At 23.5% G+C, this 19,193-nt stretch overlaps 1 protein-coding gene across 3 annotated transcripts in view; it reads left to right on the forward strand.

Moving 5' to 3' along the window:
• The window catches only part of LOC117180034 (phosphofurin acidic cluster sorting protein 2), a 163,285-nt gene extending 149,341 nt beyond the window's left edge, over positions 1-13,944 (forward strand). For 2 of the 3 annotated variants that reach the window (XM_033372329.1, XM_033372331.1), the window contains 3 exons: positions 1,587-1,981; positions 7,027-7,140; positions 13,511-13,943. In XM_033372329.1, coding sequence (XP_033228220.1) covers positions 1,587-1,981; positions 7,027-7,140; positions 13,511-13,644 — 643 coding nt within the window. In that variant the 3' untranslated portion in view covers positions 13,645-13,943. Of the gene's footprint in view, positions 1-1,586; positions 1,982-7,026; positions 7,141-13,510 lie in introns of all 3 variants that reach the window. The other variant, XM_033372330.1, reaches the window with a different exon arrangement.
• Positions 13,945-19,193: the final 5,249 nt, after the last annotated feature.

Raw genomic sequence — 19,193 nt, forward strand, 5'->3', positions numbered from 1 at the left:
TTGGATATTTTACAATTCGGCAATTTTCTGTCAAGAATTTTATTATTCTGGAATTTTTAAATTCGGTAATATTATAAATGGTCGGGAGTTTTCTAGTCCGGTTATTTTATAATTTGGCAATTTCTGTTAGGAATTTAATTTTTTGGGAATTTTACAATTCGGCAATATTATAAACGGTTTGGGAATTTTATAATTCGGAATTTTTTCATGAATTTTGTTTTTTGGGGGAATCTTTCAATCCGGCAATATTATAAACTGTTCGGGAATTTCATCATTCTTTAAATTTTCTGTCAGGAATTTCATTATTTGGGAATTTTCCAATTCGGAAATATTATAAACGGTTTGGGAATTTTCCAATTCGAGAATTTTAAAATTTGGGAAACTTCTAGTCCAGCTATTTTATAATTCGGCAGTTTTCTGTCGGGGATTTTACTATTCGGGAATTTTTAAATTCGGTAATATTATAAATGGTCGGGAATTTTCTAGTTTGGATATTTTACAATTCGGCAATTTTCTGTCGGGATTTTTTTAATTAGGTAATCTTATAAATTGTCGGGAATCTTCAAATTCGGTAATATTATAAATTATTGAGAATTATATTATTCGGGAATTTCAAATTCGGCAATGTTAAAAATTACCGAGAATTTTCCAATTCGGGAATTGTATTATTCGGGAATTACCTAGTTCGGATATTTTATAATTCGGTAATATTATAAACTATTCGGGAATTTTTTAATTCGTTAATATTATAAATGGTCGGGAATTTTATTATTCGAGAATTTTCTAGTTCCGATATTTTATAATTCGGCAATTTTCTGTGAGGAATTTTATGATTCGGAAATTTTTGAAGTAAGTTATATTATAATTTGCGAATTTTCTGTCAGGAATTTCATTATTTGGGAATTTTGCAATTTGGCAATATTATGAAGGGTTTGGGATTTTTATAATTCGAAATTTTTTTCAGGAATTTTATTATTCGAGAATTTTCCAATCCGATAATATTATAAATTGTCGGGAATTTTACAATTCGAAAATATTATAAACTGTTCAGGAATTTTATTATTCGGGAATTATCTAGTTCGAATATTTTATAATTCGGCAATATTATAAACTATTCGGGAATGTTTGAATTCGATAATATTATAAATGGTCCGGAATTTTGTTATTCGGGAATTTTCCAATCTCGTAATATTATAAACTGTTCGGGAATTTCATAATTCAGCAATTTGTTTTAGGAATTTTTTTACTCGGGAATTTTCCAATCCGATAATATTATAAATTGTCGGGGATTTTCGAATTCGAGATTATAAACTGTTCGGGAATTTTGTAATTCGGCAATTTTATAATTCGGGATTTTTTAAAGTAGGTAATATTATGAATTTTTGAGACTCTTTGAATTCATTAAGATTATAAATTGTCGAGAATTTTATAATTCAGGAGTTTTCTAGTCCGGATATTTTATTATTCGGCAATATTATATATTGTCGGGAATTTTCGAGTTCCAGAATTTTATGTTTCGTGATTTTTCATTCGTTCCGTCTTGAATTTCCAGTTTCGATTTTGGATACACAAACATCTTCTTTCAGAGAAACTGATGACAGCAGTCAGATCTTCATTCCCTTCGTGAACGACGTACGAGTTGGTTGTCCAGAAAGCAATTCGTCAACCTCGGTTGATCTGGAAGAGGGCGGAATCACAATGTCAGGGTCGCCACCTTCATTGCCAACTCCTGGGGCACAGGCACCACCTCCTGGAAGATTAACGCCACCTAGCAGTCCAAATGTAGGACAGCCCAGGGAAGGTTGGGAGCCAGTGGAAATGCAGTTGGACTATTGGGGGAAATTGTCCCTTGGGGAAAAGGGAAAAAGCACCTTGAGGCAGGCCTTCCGCGTCCTCCACGTCCAAAGACTACCTCCTTTGGGAGAATCTCCCGGAAATCACTTGTCTATGAGCTTCACGATAAAGGAGAAAAAACAAAAAAGTATGATTTTTGAACAGTTCTTTAACTTCTCTCCTCAAACTAAGTCTTTAAACTAATTATAATTTTTAATCTGAGACTAAAACTAAGATTAAGTCCTTAAACTATTCCTAAATAGTCTTAATTTTTAAGTAGTGTATTTGTACTTTTCATAAAATACGTTACCAGTTTTAGGGAGTGGGTGGGACAAAAACTAAGGTTGGTGGTAATAAGAGAGGGGAGTTATAAGTTGAAATAACGTCACCAGGGTGACCGCTGGACCGGGAAACGACCAGGAATTTTTTTTTTTTTACCGGGAACATCAAAAATTTGTAGAAGAAAAATTTGTCCACGTTCGATTTGAATAGTTTTTAAATAATTAGTTCAATTGTTTTGCTTTTCAATTATTCTATTATTTAGCTTACAATGCGTAATTCAAAATTTTTTTACTATACAAATTTTCCATTTAAAATTTCTATTTCTAAGCTTACATTTTTAATTTAAAGAAAAAATTTTAATGCTTTCTTAAAGACTTGAAAAGACAACAAATATTGCAAAAATATTGTTGAAAATTTTGGATAAAAAAATTTTTTATTTTATAAATAAATAAAAGTTGTTTACATTTATCTGTACTTTAAGTAATAAAAAGTGAACAAAAACGAGTTGACAAAACGATTTTAAATCAGTTCAAAATTTAAGAATTTTCAGATTTTAACGTTAAAACTTCAACGGTTTCAATTTGAAAGTGTTAGTCATTAAACAAATGTGAAGGTGTGACTCAAAGTTTATAAACTATTTTCAACTTGAAAATAACTTCATAATAATATATTCATAATTAAAGGATTTAAAAAAATTCAACTTTCACCTTTTTGTAGATAATACCTCTTTTTGACTTTCAAATTAAATAATTTTGTTGAAACTTCGCCTTCTTGTTAGAAATTTCATCATCTTGGTTAAACACTTTTTTTAGTCAATAATGCAATTGTTTGGTTGAAAAATCTACTGTCACATGTTTCTTTGGGAATCAATCTTTTTTGGTTAAAAAGTCGATTATTTGACTTAAATTTCATTTAATTTGTAAAAAAAATTAACTTTTTTTATTAAAGATTCATAATTATAATTGAAAATTGAACAATTCGCTTTTAAATAAACTTTTGTGTTTAAAATTATATTGTTTTGTAGAGCATTCACCTTCTTGATCTGAAAATTCAACAATTTGGTAGAAAATTAAACTATTTGGTTAAAAATAAAACTTTTTGGTTAACAAATCCACGTTCGATTTGAACAGTTTTGAAGTAATCAGTTTAATTCTTATGTTTTTCAATTATATTATTATTTAGCTTACAATGCGTAATTCAAAATGATTTTACTTAAAAAATTTTCTATTTAACATTTTTATTTTTAACTTACATTTTTAATTTAAAGAATTTTTAAATGCTTTCTTAAAGGCTTGAACCAACAAACATTTTTATTCAATAAATAAATTTTGGTTTAAATTGATCCGTACTTTAAGTAATAAAAAGTGAAAAAAAACGAGTTGACAAACCGATTTTAAATTATTTCAAAATTTAAGAATGTTCAGATTTTAACGTTAAAACTTAAACGGTTTCAATTTGAAAGTCTTAGTTATTGAACAAATGTGAACGTGTGGCTGAAAGTTTATAAAATATTTTTAACTTAAAAATAACTTCACAATAGTATATTCTTAATTAAAAGATTTGTAAAAATTTCTGAATATTGCTTCAATCTAAAGTATTCAATTTTTAACCCATTCAATTTGTTTTTTTAATTAAAAAAAAGATTAATTATTGAATATTTAGCAATATTTGAATTTTTATTTAAGATAAGTAAGTTGAAACCAAATATTTAAAAGTAAATAATCTTTAACTGAATTGTTTGACATAAAAAGCCTGGAATCGCTAAAATTTCGAAGAGCCTTTAAATTTTGAACGTTACAATTTTAATTGTTGCATTTTAAAAATTATCATGCAAATTTTAGAAAGTTTTCTTAAAATCTTCTAGATTTTGTTTCGAAAATTTTGTTTTAATCTTTGAAAAACTTTTTAAATATTCTCTTAAAATAATTTTTCTACATGAAAAATGATTTTTAATTTTCCTAGGAATCTTAAGAAAATGTTTTTATTGTTTAGAAGCCTTTCACAATTCTTGAAAAGAATCTAATTTTTTTTGTTTAAAATCTGCGTAAATCTACAAGGATGTTTAAACTATTTAAAAAGAAAACAATTGTATTTCTAATTTAAGAAATGTCCAGTTAAAAAATGTTCAATTTTTAAATATTTGATGTTTCTATAGCTTAAAATTCCTTAAAATTATATAATTTTGAAAATTTTAAAGTACATTGATTCATTTTTTTAATTTACAGTATTGAAAATGATACCGTGGATTTATATTTTTTTATATTGAAAAATGTTAGTACCTTTAATTTTATACGCGTAAATTATTGAGCATTTGAATGCAACATTTTTGAATTAAAAACTTTTAAATTTCAATTTTAAAAGTTCAAAATTTAACAGTTCCACTTTGAGTACTTTCATTTGCAGCTCAGTTTTGATTACCTCAAATGAAAAATGTTGCAGCTTTAGTTCAGTTTTTTTTTTATTGAAGAGGCTACTATTATATTATTGATTCGGAATTCATCTCGTTTGGTTAAAAATTCTATTATTTTGTTGAAATTTCAATTATTTTGTTGAAAATGCAACTATATTGTTAAAAAGTAATCTTTTTGATCGATTATTTGACTTAAAGTTGAAAAACTTTGCAAAAAGAATAATTTTTTTATTAAAAATTCATAACTTTAGTTGAAAATTCAATTATTATTTTGTAAATGAACTCGCATACTAAAATTTGTATTTTTTTGTAGAAAATTTATCTTCTTGGCTTGAAAAGTCAACAATTTGGTTGAAAATAGATCTTTTTTGTTTAAAAAATCATATTTTTGAGTTGAAAATTAAATTTTTTTGTAGACAATTGCTCTTTTTGACTTTCAAATTAAATAATTTTGTTGAGAATTCGCCTTCATGGTAGAAATTTTATCTTCTTGGTTAAAAATTTATCTTTTTTTTTAGTTAATAAAGCAATTGTTTGGTTGAAAAATCTACTGTTACATGCTTCTTTGAGAATAAATCTTTTTTGGTTAAAAAATCAATTATTTGAGTTAAAGTTTACAACATTTGTAAAAAGAATAATTTTTTTATTAAAAATTCATAACTATAGTTAAAAGTTCAACTATTTTCTTTTTAATGAACTTTTATACTAAAATTTTTATTGTTTTGTAGAAAATTTATCTTCTTGGCTTGAAAATTCAAAAATCTTGTAGAAAATTAAACTATGCGATTAAAAATAAAATTTTTGGTTAAAAAATCATATGTTTGAGTTAAAAGTTTTATTTTTTGTAGATAATCTATCTTTTTCACTTTAAAGTTTAATAATTTTGTTGAAAATTCGTCTTTCTTGGTAGACCTTTAATCTTTTTGGTTTGAATTTTTTTTTAATGCAATTGTTACGATAAAATATCAACTGTTACAAGCTTCATTAAGAATTCATATTTTTTTGTTGAAAATTCGAATATTTGCTTTTAATTGAACTTTTATGTTAAAAAATATAGTATTTTGTAGAAAATTCACCTTCATGGTCTAAAAATTCAACAATTTGGTAGAAAATTGATCTATTTGGTCAATAACAATATGTGTGGGTTGAAAATTAAACTTTTTAGTAGATAATTCGTCATTTTGACTTTAAAGTTAAATCATTTTCTAGAAATTTAATCTTCTTTGTTGAAAATTTGTCTTAAAATTAAATTTCTTTGCAAAAAGATAATTTTTTAAAATAAAAATTAATAATTATATTTTCAAATTAAATCATTTGCTATTAATCGAACTTTTATTTGAAAATTCTATTGTTTTTTAGAAAATTCATCGTTTTGTTTTGAAAATTCAACAGTTCCGTAGAAAATTAAACTATGTTGTTAAAAATTAAACTTTTTGATTAAAAATAATATGTTTGAGTTGTAAATTCAGCCATTTTTGTAGATAATTCTTCTTTTATTTTATTTTAAAGTTTAATAATTTTGTTGAAAAATCGTCTTCCTTGGTAGAAGTTTAATCTTCTTTGTTGAAACTTTGACTTAAAGTTCAATCACTTTATAAAAAATGTATTTTTTGTTGTAAAAATGAATTAATAATTTGTTGTGTTAGCTGAAAATCCAATTATTTGCTTTTCATTGAATTTTATAGAAAATCCATCTTTTTAAAGATGAAAAAATCATGTTTGGGTAAAAAATTAAATAATTTTGTTGAAAATTCATCTATTTTGTTGAAAACTCATCTTTCCTGGTATAACATTAATTCTCGTGGTCAAAAATCCATCTGTAAAAAATTTTTTTGACAAATTATTTTTTTTATCTGAAAATGTAACTATTCCATGTTTGATTAAAACTTTATCCTGTACATTGGATAACTTGAAAATTCGTATTTTTCGATAAAAAATTAATCTTCTTGGTCGAAAATTAACAACTTTGTTGAAAATTAATTCTTTTGTTAAAAATTCAACTGTTTGGTAGAAAATTCATATATTTTGTGAAAAAGTCGTCTTTAGGGTAGAAAATTCTTCTTCTCTGTTAAAAGTTCAACTTTTTGGTTGAGAATTTAACCACCTAATAAACATTCATCTTTATTGGTTTGAAAAGTCTCCTTTAATGGAAAGTAAAGTCTTTTTGTTTTGAAAAATCATCTCTTTGGGTAGAAAATCATTTTTTGGTTGAAGATTCAACCATATTTTGTTAAACATGCAATATATTTAGATTTGAAATCTAAGGAAATTAAGGTGTTTCGTATTGAATTCAATACATTATCTACATTAATTTTATTTAGAAGAATTGATCAATTTAAAATGCACAAAATTAGTAACGTAGTTTATGGATGGTCCATAACTGGAAAAATTTTCCGTGTGACAAGAAAGTGGCTTGGCGCCGCCAGGTCTTTAAAATATATTAAAAAATTCATCAAAAAAGCTTCAAAAAATATAATATTTAATGTTTATTTTTTTTTTAGTTATGAGATTAGGAAAGAAGAAGGAAAAGGAGAAGGAGAACGAGCCAAAGAGCCAATCCGTAGAAGGTGTAACGCGACTGATTTGTTCTGCAAAAACTCAGGTTCCGCTCAGAGGTAAACTCGAAATTTATTACGTAAAACAATAATTTCCTGATAAAAATCAGGCCTGAGATTTTTCAAAAATAAATGGGTTGGTCCTGAATTACCTACTGAAGTTTTTTTCTACTGATCATATATATCAAAACTGTTTTATTTGATTAATAAATAAACGAAAGTGAATTTCATAAAAAAATTTTTATAATAATATAACTATAATTTTTCCGCGATTATAGAAAATTTATTATTTAAAAAAGCAAATAAACTACAAATAAATGATTTATTCTAGATACGCCCATAATCTCAAAAAAATAGCGATTCAAAATTAAAAAAAATATTTATACCGCAAAAATCTGTAACGTTCTTTGATGTCTTTAAAATCTGTTAAAATCCATGAAAATTGCTTTAAATCAGTAGAAATCATTTAAAATACATTGAAATAAAGTGAAATTAAACTTATTTTATTTAGTTATTCCTTAAAATCGTTGAAAACACTGCAGCATTCTTTGAAATCTCTCGAAATGTTATAAATCTCTTGTAATTGTTTGGAATATTTTAAAATAAGTAGAAATTGTTTAAAATCCTTTCAATATAAATTAAATTAAATTAAATCATTAAAGTTATCCGAAGAAGACCGTTAAATTCACTCGAAATCTTCGAAATCTCTTAAAATTGAGCTTTACGTTTTTAAGGATATTTATTTTTTATATATTTATTTTAATATCACGTAAAGAATACCGTAACTCTTGCTAAATTCTTTAAAATATTTTAAAATTCTTTCGAATTTTTTAAATAGCTTACAATTTTTTAAATCATGTAAATCCTTTGAAATAATTAAAGGATCTGTATAATCCATTAAATTTGGTGACATTCTTTAAAATGTAAATATAAATATAATAAATGTAAATTCAATTAAATTTATTCATTCAAGTGCAATAAAAAAACTTTAAAATCCCTTGAAATCTGTGAAATTCTTAGAGATTCAATAAAATCCTGCAAATCTTGTAGAATTCTTTCAAATATCTTAGAATCCTTTGAAATTTCATTTATTTCACAAAGTTCTCTAGAAATTCCTTAAAATTGAACTTAAAATATTTAAGAATATTTATTTTAAATATTTAGTTTAAAATCCCGTCATTATTGCAAAATTCTTTGAAATGTTTTTAAATTCTTTCGAATTTGTTAAATAGTGTAACATATTTAAATTAAATTAAAAATTCTTGGAGATTCAATAAAATCCTGAAAATCTAGTTAAATTTCTTGAAAGATTTTAAAATCTTTTGAAATTTAATTTATTTTTCAAAGTTCTCTAGAAATTCCTTAAAATCGAGCATAAAATCTTCATTAAAATTATTATTCATCTATTTTAATTTATTTATATTTTGTTTAAAATCCCATAAACCTTGCAAAATTTTTTGAAGTGTTTTGAAATTCTTTCAAATTTGTTAAATTTTTTAACACTTTAAACTTGAATTAAAAATTCTTGGAGGTTCAATAAAATCCTGAAAATCTAGTGAAATTCCTTGAAAGATCTTAAAATCCTTTGAAATTTCATTTATTTTTAAAAATTCTCTAGAAAACCCTTAAAGTTGAGCTTAAAATATTTATTAAAATTATTATTTTTTAAATTAATTAATTTGATATTTAGTTTTAAATCCCGTGAAATATCCGATAAATCTTGCAAGATTCTTTGAAATGTTTTGAAATTCTTTCGAATTTGTTAAATACCTTCACATTTTCTCAATCCAGTAAATCTTTAGAAATCCCTTGAATATAAATTAAATTAAGCTTATTAATTAAAGTTCTCTCTAAAAAAAAGTTCAAATCACCAGAAATCTTTGAAATCCTTGGAGATTCAACAAAATCTTTTAAATCTTATGAAATTCCTTGAAATATTTTTAAATCCCTAGAAATTGCAATTCTTTTCCAAAGTTTTTTAGAAATCCCTTAAAATCGAGCGTAAAATATTTGTAAATCTTGTAAAATTCTTTTAAATTTTTTGAAATTCTTTAAAATTTTTTTAATAGCATAACATTTTTAAATCATGTAAATCATTTGAAATAATTAGAGACTCTATAAAATCCCTTAAATTTTGTAAAATTCTTTAAAATATTTTGAAATTTTTGGAAATGCCTTGAATATAAATTAAATTAAACTTATTCCTTTAAAATTATCTAAAAAAAAGTTTAAATCCCTAAAAATCTTTTGAATCCTTCTAAATATTTGAAATTATTAAAGATTCAATATAAGTCCGCAAATCTTGTAAAATTCCATGAAATATTTTTTAATATCTTCAAATTTCATTTTTTTTTTAAGTTCTCGAGAAATCTCTTAAAGTTGAGCTTGAAATATTTGGAAATCTTGTAATATTCTTTGAAATTCTTTAAAACTTTTTCAAATTTGTTTAATAACTCACAATTTTTAGCACCCCGTAAATTCTTTGAAATAATTAGAGGTCCTATAAAATCCCTTTAATATTGTCACTTTTTTTTAATTTCTTGAAATCCTTGGAAATCCTTTGAATACAAATTAAATTAAACTTATTACATATTATATTATATATAAGGGACTTAAAAAACACTTGAAATTTTGTTAATTCTTAGAGATTCAAAACACTTGAAATTTTGTTAATTCTTAGAGATTCAACAAAATCTAAAAAAAAACCATTCAATCCGTACCAACATTTTAAATTCTTAGAGTATACTTAGAGATTCAAATAAATTCAAATAAATTAGTAAATTTCATTGAAATTTCTTGAAAAAATATCTTAAATTATTTGGAAATAAGATTTAATATAAATATAATATAATTTAATTATTAAAGTTCTCTCAAAATAAACCATTCAAATCCCTAGAAACCTCCTAAATTTTTAGAGATTCAAATAAAACTTTAAAAATTTGTAACTTTTATTGAAATCACTTGAAATTCTGGAATCCCTAGAAAGTATTTCCTTCTTTGAAAGTTTTGCAAAATTTTTCTTCAGCAATCCTTTTAAAATTCAAAAAAAATTAATAAACTTGTTCAGTGTCAATTTCTCTGCATGGCAAGTTTTTCAACAATTTTTTCCTTGAAACACAAATATTTAAAATCCCCTAAATACCTTTAAATAATTAAAAATTCTACCTTGAGTAAAGAAATCAAACTCTTTCTTTTTTTTACATCGCTTTGTTCAATATTTTAACATTATTCAAAATTAAATCCATTAATATTATAATCACAATTAGATAATTATTTAATATATTTTGTGTAATTATTTTAACTATTTGTTTTATATTGTATTATGTTTTATTTGAATCATTTCATTATTTATTTTATTTTATTTTTAATTAAGTAATTAATTAAAATTTAATTATTTACTTTTATACAGAGTTTCACATAATGATTTTCTATAATGATTTTTATAGAATCGCAAAAAAATGATTTAAAAAATTCTTTTAAGGAAAATGACTATAGGCCCACACTGAATTTTCTAGAATATTTTTTGAGACAGGTACACCTGAATATTAAAATTATAATAGTAAGTTATGAATCCGTTGAACAGTTTTCAAATTCTGAAAAAAAACTGTTAAAATCGACAAATTTACAAAACTAATCAAATTTAATCCGTTATACTTTTGAACAAAAAATGTGGGTGACCTCCATGCAATCTCAAACCTGATAAGAGTTATTTGTTTACTTAAATTTTTACTATTTAGAATAATAATCTTTCCTTTATATAAATAAATTTTCCTTTTTCCAACTATTCTTGAAAAACTTCCCTTTCTCCCAATTTTCTTTTTAAATATATGTTATTTAAATTTAAACAAAAAAATTTTTCGGCGATTCAACGAAAATTAAATACTTTTGAAATCATAAATATTTAAGGCGCTCAAACTTGAATTGTTTTTTTTTTAATTTGAGTTTAAGGCATGAAAACGTGTAGTTTTTTAAATTTCCATTCAAAGTCTTTCATTTCATGCAAGAATTTTTTGTGTGTATTCTGAAAGTTAGAAATAAATATATAAAACTCGAAAAAAAGTAAAAAAAAAGTTTTTCTAAATTAATTTTTGTTGGTCTTTTAGTGTAACAAAAAAAATGTTAATAAATATTTTAAAATGGTTTAGTTAACCAACTTTAAAATAAACAAAAGTACTACGCGCTCGAATATGATTGTTTTCTCTTGCAATTTTTAAACCAAAATAATTAATTAATATCAATATAATATGTTCGTATTTCATAGTATCTATTGTCTAAAATAATAGAAACTTGTAACCAAGTAGTTTAATTTTGAATGACAAAATATGAATTTTTAAAAGAAAATATAATAGTTGACACTTCAACCAAAAAAGACTAAATTTCCAACAAGCATCTTTTTTAACAATAAGCAATAGTATTAAAAGAAATGAATTTTCAACCAGAAATTCAGTTTTCAAGTTAAAAAGTCGAATTTTTAGAAAATAGTTGAATTTTGACCTAAAACATAATTGTTCAACAACCTACATTTATTTTAAACAAAAAAGTCACATTTACAACAAAGTAGATTAACTTTTAAGCAAAAAATACGAATTTTACACTTTCCAACAAATGGTCAAATTTTTAATAAATGGTTGCATTTTCAAACAAAAAAGATGTACTAAAAACAGTTGCATTTTTAATCAGATATTTGAATTTTAGAGCCAAAATCACGATTTTTTTCAGAATACAGTTGAATCTTGAATCTAAAAGAACAAATTTTCGATCTGAAAAATTAGTGTTCAATAAAAAAGTTAAATTTTCAACAAATTAATTAAATTTGAAACAAAAAAGTGAAATTTTTTATTTAAAATGTTGAATCTTCAACAAAAACCTGAATTTTTAAGAAAGAAATTCAACCAAGTAGTTGGATTTTCAATAAAAAAAGATTCATTCTCTATAAAAATACAAAAGTTTGATATTTCAACCAAAACAGATTTGGGTTTTAAATAAAAAATAGTTAGATTGAACCAAAAAAGATTGATTTTTAACTAAACAGTTAATTTTCAATTTTAATTTCCAAAGGCTACGATTTCAGTTGAAAAAATTTATTTACAAAAAAATTGTTTATCAAAATATTACAATTTTCAACCAAAGAATTGTATCCTCAACTCATAAAATGAATTTGAAACAAAATACACGATTTATCACCAACTAGATAAATTTTCAACTGATATAATTAATCCTGAAACAGAAAAATGAATTTTTACCAAACTAGTTCAATTTTAAACCAAGTATACTTGAATTTTCGACCAAAAAGATGAATTTTTAACTAAAAATATTAATTTTCTAATAAAAAATAAGAATTTTTAACAAAATATATGAATTTTCGATCAAACAAATTAATTTATCAACTAAAAAACATTTTCAAATCTAAAATGTAATAGTTAAATTGTTATTTAAAAAATTAATTTTCAGCTAAAAACAAAAATTTATTTTCAAGAAAATAGTTACATTTTTAGCCAGAGATAAATCTTTAAGCAAAACTGATTAATTTTCATCTAAACAGTTGCTGTTTTAACCAAAGAAAAGGAAATTGCTACCAGAAAAAATAAATTTTTAAACCAAAAAGACAAAAGAAAAAAATTTAATTAAATGATTTTGAATGATAATCTGACAAATATTATGATTTTTGTTTAAAACAAATGTTTTTCGATAAAAAAAACGTCAACAAAACTTTAAATTGATCAAAAATTCTAAAAATTATTTGAAATCTAATCATTTTTTAATAAAAATATAAATTTCCGATGAACTTAAAATGCCAACATCAGCTTAAATGGTTATAAAATGATAAATCTTTAAAATCTAATAATTTTTGTTTAAAAATGTCACCTCTTGATCAAAAAAAAGCTAATAAAGCCCGGAAAAAATGTTAATCTTTGAAATATAGGAATTGTTAATTAACAGGACGCATTTTCGGTTAAAAAAAGCTAACATAACTTAAAATTCTTCAAATATGCAGTCTTGATAACGATTTTTATTTAAAAATTTTAATTTCCGATAAAAAAAACTAATATAAAACATGTATAATATGTTTAATAATTTATTAAATAATTTAAGTTTGCATTTAATCGCACAAGAGTAATAAAAAGCAAGAATACTTTCATAGAATCATTTTTTTAAGTTTTTAATTTAAAATATGCAACAAATTCAAACATTAAATCATAAAAACAATCATTTAAAATTATTAAAAAATAAAAAATATCTTAAAGATTGTTTCTTCTTTTCCACATATAAAAATTAATGTTCAATCTTTGTCCTATTTTTCCCCTTTTTCCTGAGAAAATTATCCTATTTCCCCCTCCCCCTTTTTTTAGCTCCTTTTGCTCTGTACTTTCTGATATTAATTTAGAAAAATTAGCATAAGGTCCTTAATGTTTTAATTTTTTTAAATCAGTGAACATCGATGGAACAGAATGGTACGGCGTGAAATTCTTCAAGCTCACGACGCAGTGGCAAACGCACATCAAGACGTTTCCGATAGCTTTGTTTGCTTACCATTCCCAACACCAAATTCCCAATCCCACTTGAAGTTCCCTTATTTTACTTTTTCCAAGGACTTGATAAGTGATTATTCACATCCGAGTTTGTGATCGAATAGAACATCGCTAGATTCAAAATTCGGGTCCAACAATTCAGCAGAGGACAGATATTTTCGAAATTAAAAATTATTTCAGAATATTTTTTTATTTGCCTGTTTGAAAATTGTTTTTTAATTTGACTAGAAAACAAGCAGGCCCACTGCGCGCGCGATTTTCATTTTTTTTTAGTATCACACTGTTTTTAAATTAAAATATATAATTTATATTGATACAAATTTTTTGTATTTCATCATATCTATTATCTAAAATAATAGAAAGGAAAAGCAAGGCCAATATTTTTTTTAAATTGAAAGTTCCAAAGAAAACAATAACATAATTTTTTAAATATTGTCAATTTTCTTTTGAATCTAATGATTTTTTTTATTAACAATAGCAATTTTAGATAAAAGAGATAGCGACAATATAGCAAGATTTATTGAAGATTGTAAATATTCTTTTATATATGTTTTTATATTTAAAATACCAAATTCCTGGTGGAACATTTTAAGAAAACCTCAAATTGTTTTAAAATTGCAAATCTTATTTAAAAAATATATTTTTTTTTAAATTAAAAATCAAACTATCCGACGAAAACACTAAGAATAATTCAAAATTTTTTAGGGATTCTAAATTTGGTTCCTATTATCATTATTTTTTGTTTTCAAATCTCAGTTTTTGATGTTAAGCCGCAATTTAACCTACAATTGTCTAAAAGTTATTAAAGTACTTTGAAATCTAATTTTTTTGAGTAAAAATGAAAATTTCCGAAGAAAAACACACATTCTGAAATTTTCAATCTTGTACATTTTATAATTTTAAACAAAAATCATTAATTTAATGATTTGTTCAATAAAAATACAAATTTTAGGTGAAAACACGAACAGATCTCTAAATTGTTGGAAAATTGTAAATATTCTTTAAAATCTAATATTTTTTTATTAAAAATACTAATAATTTCTACGATAAAACATTAACAAAACAGACAATTTCTCAGAATTGAAAATCGTCCTTGAAATATATTTTTTTTATTATTAAAAATATAAAATTTCGACGGAAAAAACTAGTATAATAAAAAATGGTTAAAAGATTCTAAATCTTAATCTAATTATAATTATTTATGTTTTACAATACCAACTTTTGGTCTGATACGCAAACATAACCTAAAATTGTTCAAGTTTGTGAATTTTATTTAAAATATCAATTTTTAAATTTAAAAAAAAAAACAATTTCCGGTAAAAACATGATTATAATTCAAATTTAAAAATGGAATCTTGTTCAAATTATAATTTTTTTTGTTTGAATATACGAAAAAAAAACTATTTTCAATTAAAAATGCGAACGTAATCTAAAATTGTTAAAAAATTATTAAAATTCTTTGAAATTTCATGATTTTTATGTAAAAAAGTTAATTGTTTGACCAAAAAAATATTAACACGATCCGAAATTCTTCAAGCTTGTAAATTTTATTATTCTTTGAAGAAAATTCAGTAATACAATGCTTTTTTCTTTAAAAATACAAATTTTAGGTGAAAATCTTGAACATAAGCCTAAATTTGTTGCAAAATTGTAAATATTTTTTGAATTATAATGATTCATATTTTAAAATACCAATTTTTTGTGTAAAACGCTAACATAATCTAAAATTGTTCAAATTTGTTAATCTTATTTAAAACATAATTTTTTAATTTAAAAATAACAATTTTCGTTATAAACCACGAACTCAACCTAAAATTGTTAAAAGATTATTAACTTCTTTGAAATTTAACAATTGTTAAGTAAAAATGTTAATTTCTGACGAAAAAAATTTACATAACTCTAAAGTTGTTGAAAAATTGAAAATATTCTTTAAAATATAGTAATTTGTTATTAAAAATACTAATAATTTCGCACGAGAAAAACAATAATATAACAGAAAATTGGTGAGAATTATAAATTGTATTTAGAATATTTAATTTTAAATTTATAAAGATACTAATTTTCAAGGAAAAATACTGACATAATCCAAAATTGTTAAAAAATTCTAAATATTTTTCTAATAATAGAATTTTTTTGATATAAATTTTTCGCGTAAAACAATGATATAACCTAAAATTGTTCAAATTGTTGAATCTTCTTTAAAATATATTTTTTATATTAAATATACCAATTTACAACAAAAAAACCATATATGTAATCATAAATGCTAATTGACACGAAAAACTGACATTCTTGAAAATGTTTCAAATCTTAAATCTAATCTTTTTTGATTATAAATTCCCATTTCGGGGGTAAAACGCTATAGAAAAGAGACAAGAAACACTGACACAGTCAAAAATTATTAAAGATTCTAAATATTTTAATATACTTTTCGATATATTTTTTGAATTATAATTTTCGTTATAAAATATGCATTTTTGGCGTAAAACACTAATATAATCCAAAATTGTTAAAAAAAAATTCAAAATACTGTTTGAATTATGAAGATTTCCGTTTTAAAATATCAATTTTCAGCGTAAAATACTAATATAATCAAAAATTGTTTAAATTTGTGAATCTTCTATAAAGTCTTTTTTCAATTTAAAATATCAATTTCCGATGAAAAAACTAAAATAATTAAACATTGTTTTTTAAAAATCTAAACATTGTTCGAATTAATAAGATTCCCTTTTAGTATATAACCTAAAATTGTTTAAATTTTTGTGAATCTTCTTTAAAAGTCTTTTTTAAAATTGAAAATATCAATTTTCGACAAAAACACTAATATAATCCAAAATTGTTTTAAAAAATTCGGAATGTTTTTCACATGATAATTTTCGTTATAAAAAATAGGAATTTTTGGCGTAAAACACTAGTATAAGCTAACATCGTCCAAATTTGTAAATCTTCTTTAAAATATTTTGATTATTGTTTAAAAAAAAACAATTTCCAATAGAAAACACTAACATAATACAAAATTGTTCAAAAATTCTAAATACTGTTCGAATTATGAAGATTTTCGTTTTAAAATAGAAATTTTCGGCGTAAAACACTAATATAACCTAAAATTGTTTAAACTTGTGAATCTTTTTTAAAAGTCTTTTTTTTAATTAAAAATATTAATTTCCGACGAAAGCACTAACATAATCCAAAATTGTTAAAAAATTCTTAATATTTTTCAAATTATAAAAATTCTTCAAAATATTTTAAAAAAAATTAAATATGTCAATTTCAGAGGAAACCCCATATATGTGATACTCCTATATTGCTCCTAAATGCTAATTAAAACGAAAAAATTAAATTGTTTAAATTTGTGTATCTTCTTTAAAATATATTTTTTTATAAAATATATCCATTTTTGAAGAAAACCCATGCATATAATACTCCTATATTTTTCCTAAACGCTAATTAACACAAAAAACTTAAATTGTCGGTCTTGATGAATTTCGTTTAAAAATCCTCATTCCCGATGAGAAAAAAAAACACAACCTAACATTTATTTAAATATACATTTTTCGAAACTTTATGATTTCATATTAAAATTCTTGTATTGAAAATACTAATTTCCAGAAAAAAGCACTATCATACAACATTTATAATATTTAAAATAATTATTTAGATAATTTAAAAGGTTTTATTTAATCACGGAATATAAAAAGCACAAATATTTCTCAATTTGTATAAGGTTTTCTATGATTTTTCTTACTAAAAGGGAATATTTAAAGATTTAATTACAAAAATTTCAAATTTAAGGTATAAAAGAACTTCAAGTAATGAGAGATTTTCGAGACATTATTACACCACTGTTTTAGATAGGATCATAGTTATTAATGAAAATGGAAACTTGGAAATTTCGTTTTTACTCAAATAAATTCAAATTTGGAGGGAATTTATGCCTGAGTTAATTTTAAACTAAATTTTGAAATAAATATTGAAAGAAATCAAAAATTTCTTCAAATTTTTTGTCTCCCAATTTATATTTGTCCTCTGATGTTGGACCCGAACGTAAAAGTCAACATATCCCAGGGTTTTCGAGTCTAATCAAATTTTGCTTCTAAAGTAATATTGTCTTTTGGATGCGAGAAGTCCAGATTAATTAGTCGCACAAGAGAATTTTAATCAAGTGAAATTGACCTGCTATCACGTGAAACTGTTAAATAAATCATTAAGACCCTGACAGATTCTGTTGGCAAAACGAATAAAACTATTTTTTAAAGTCTTTGATTAGTTCAAAACTCGCAAGATATCTGGAAATCAAAAACAGAGAAAAGTACAATTTAATCAAATAAAAGAGAGCATGTCGTTTCACGTTGTTATCGTTAATAAAAAGAACTTTTAAACTTAAAAAAAAAACATTCTATGCGTTTAGACTCGGACTCTGTTTTTACGTTTATGCGGAGTTAAAGATTATCACTCTGCACAAGTTTTTTATAATAAATTTTGCCTGCAAGTAGGCCGATTTGTATATATTTGCTACAATCCATTGTGTACATAAAACCGTGCTGAGTTTTTATAAAAGCCAACGAAGTACAACATTGATACATTGCTTCGGATATCGGAAATATAAAAAAAAAATAGTTTTATTCAATGGAAGGAATTTTACATGTCGAATTTAGATGTGTAAATCGTTGTTTTTTTAAGTATACTGTTCCCAAAATTGCTCAGAATAATTTATATACTACTTTATATATTTTCTCCTTCATAGAAATTGTTCCATTATTTTAATTTTATTAATTTGTCTCGTTGCTCATTTATAATTAGAATTTATCAAGACAACGATCAAGATTTTTGATGGAGGAATTGTTCACCTTTTCAGAACAAAAAGGCCGCTGTTAATTCAATTGAATATTAATTTATCCCGTTAGAAACTTGAAAAACTTCTTTATTTTATAAATTAAAATATAGTTATTTACGACTGTTATGATTTTTTTTAATGACTTTTCATCGACGAACTGTAAGAATTGCGAGATTTAAAGTCCCGCTGATTACTTCCTTTTTACGCAAAAACTACGTAATCCTCTGGATCAGATAAAATTCCAGTTTTCTCCTTTTATAATAGCCGATTCAAAACAGTAACATGCGACTGTTTTTAGTTAAGTAGAAATCGCTGCGACTGCCTAAAGCCAAATTGATAAAAAGCCTGTATCTTGTTAAACAATTTAAACATTTTTTTTTTTCATAGAATTCGTAGAAATAATTCTCGCTTTTGCAAAAGCGTTTGATCCCGTACTGATCCACAGTCTTTTTCTCTAGACGATTGAGATTGCAAATAATAATAATTTTTAAAAGATATATTCGAGGCCAAAGATTACTCGTTTTGAGAGTATTTGTGGAGTTGATCGCTTCTTTTGTAATACAAATCCGAGAAATTGACTGTTTCCCTGGAAAGAAACTTGATTGGGTTTTCGAAATCTGAGAAGCCTAAATAATATAAAAAATAAATTAGAGAGTTTATTTAATAATTTAAATAAACCGTATACAGATTACAGATATTATGATGCAAGACTAGGGACCGTTTATAAATTACGTATTCTTTTTTTTGGG

Source organism: Belonocnema kinseyi, chromosome 9, assembly GCF_010883055.1.
Source record: "Belonocnema kinseyi isolate 2016_QV_RU_SX_M_011 chromosome 9, B_treatae_v1, whole genome shotgun sequence".
NCBI lineage: Eukaryota > Metazoa > Arthropoda > Insecta > Hymenoptera > Cynipidae > Belonocnema > Belonocnema kinseyi.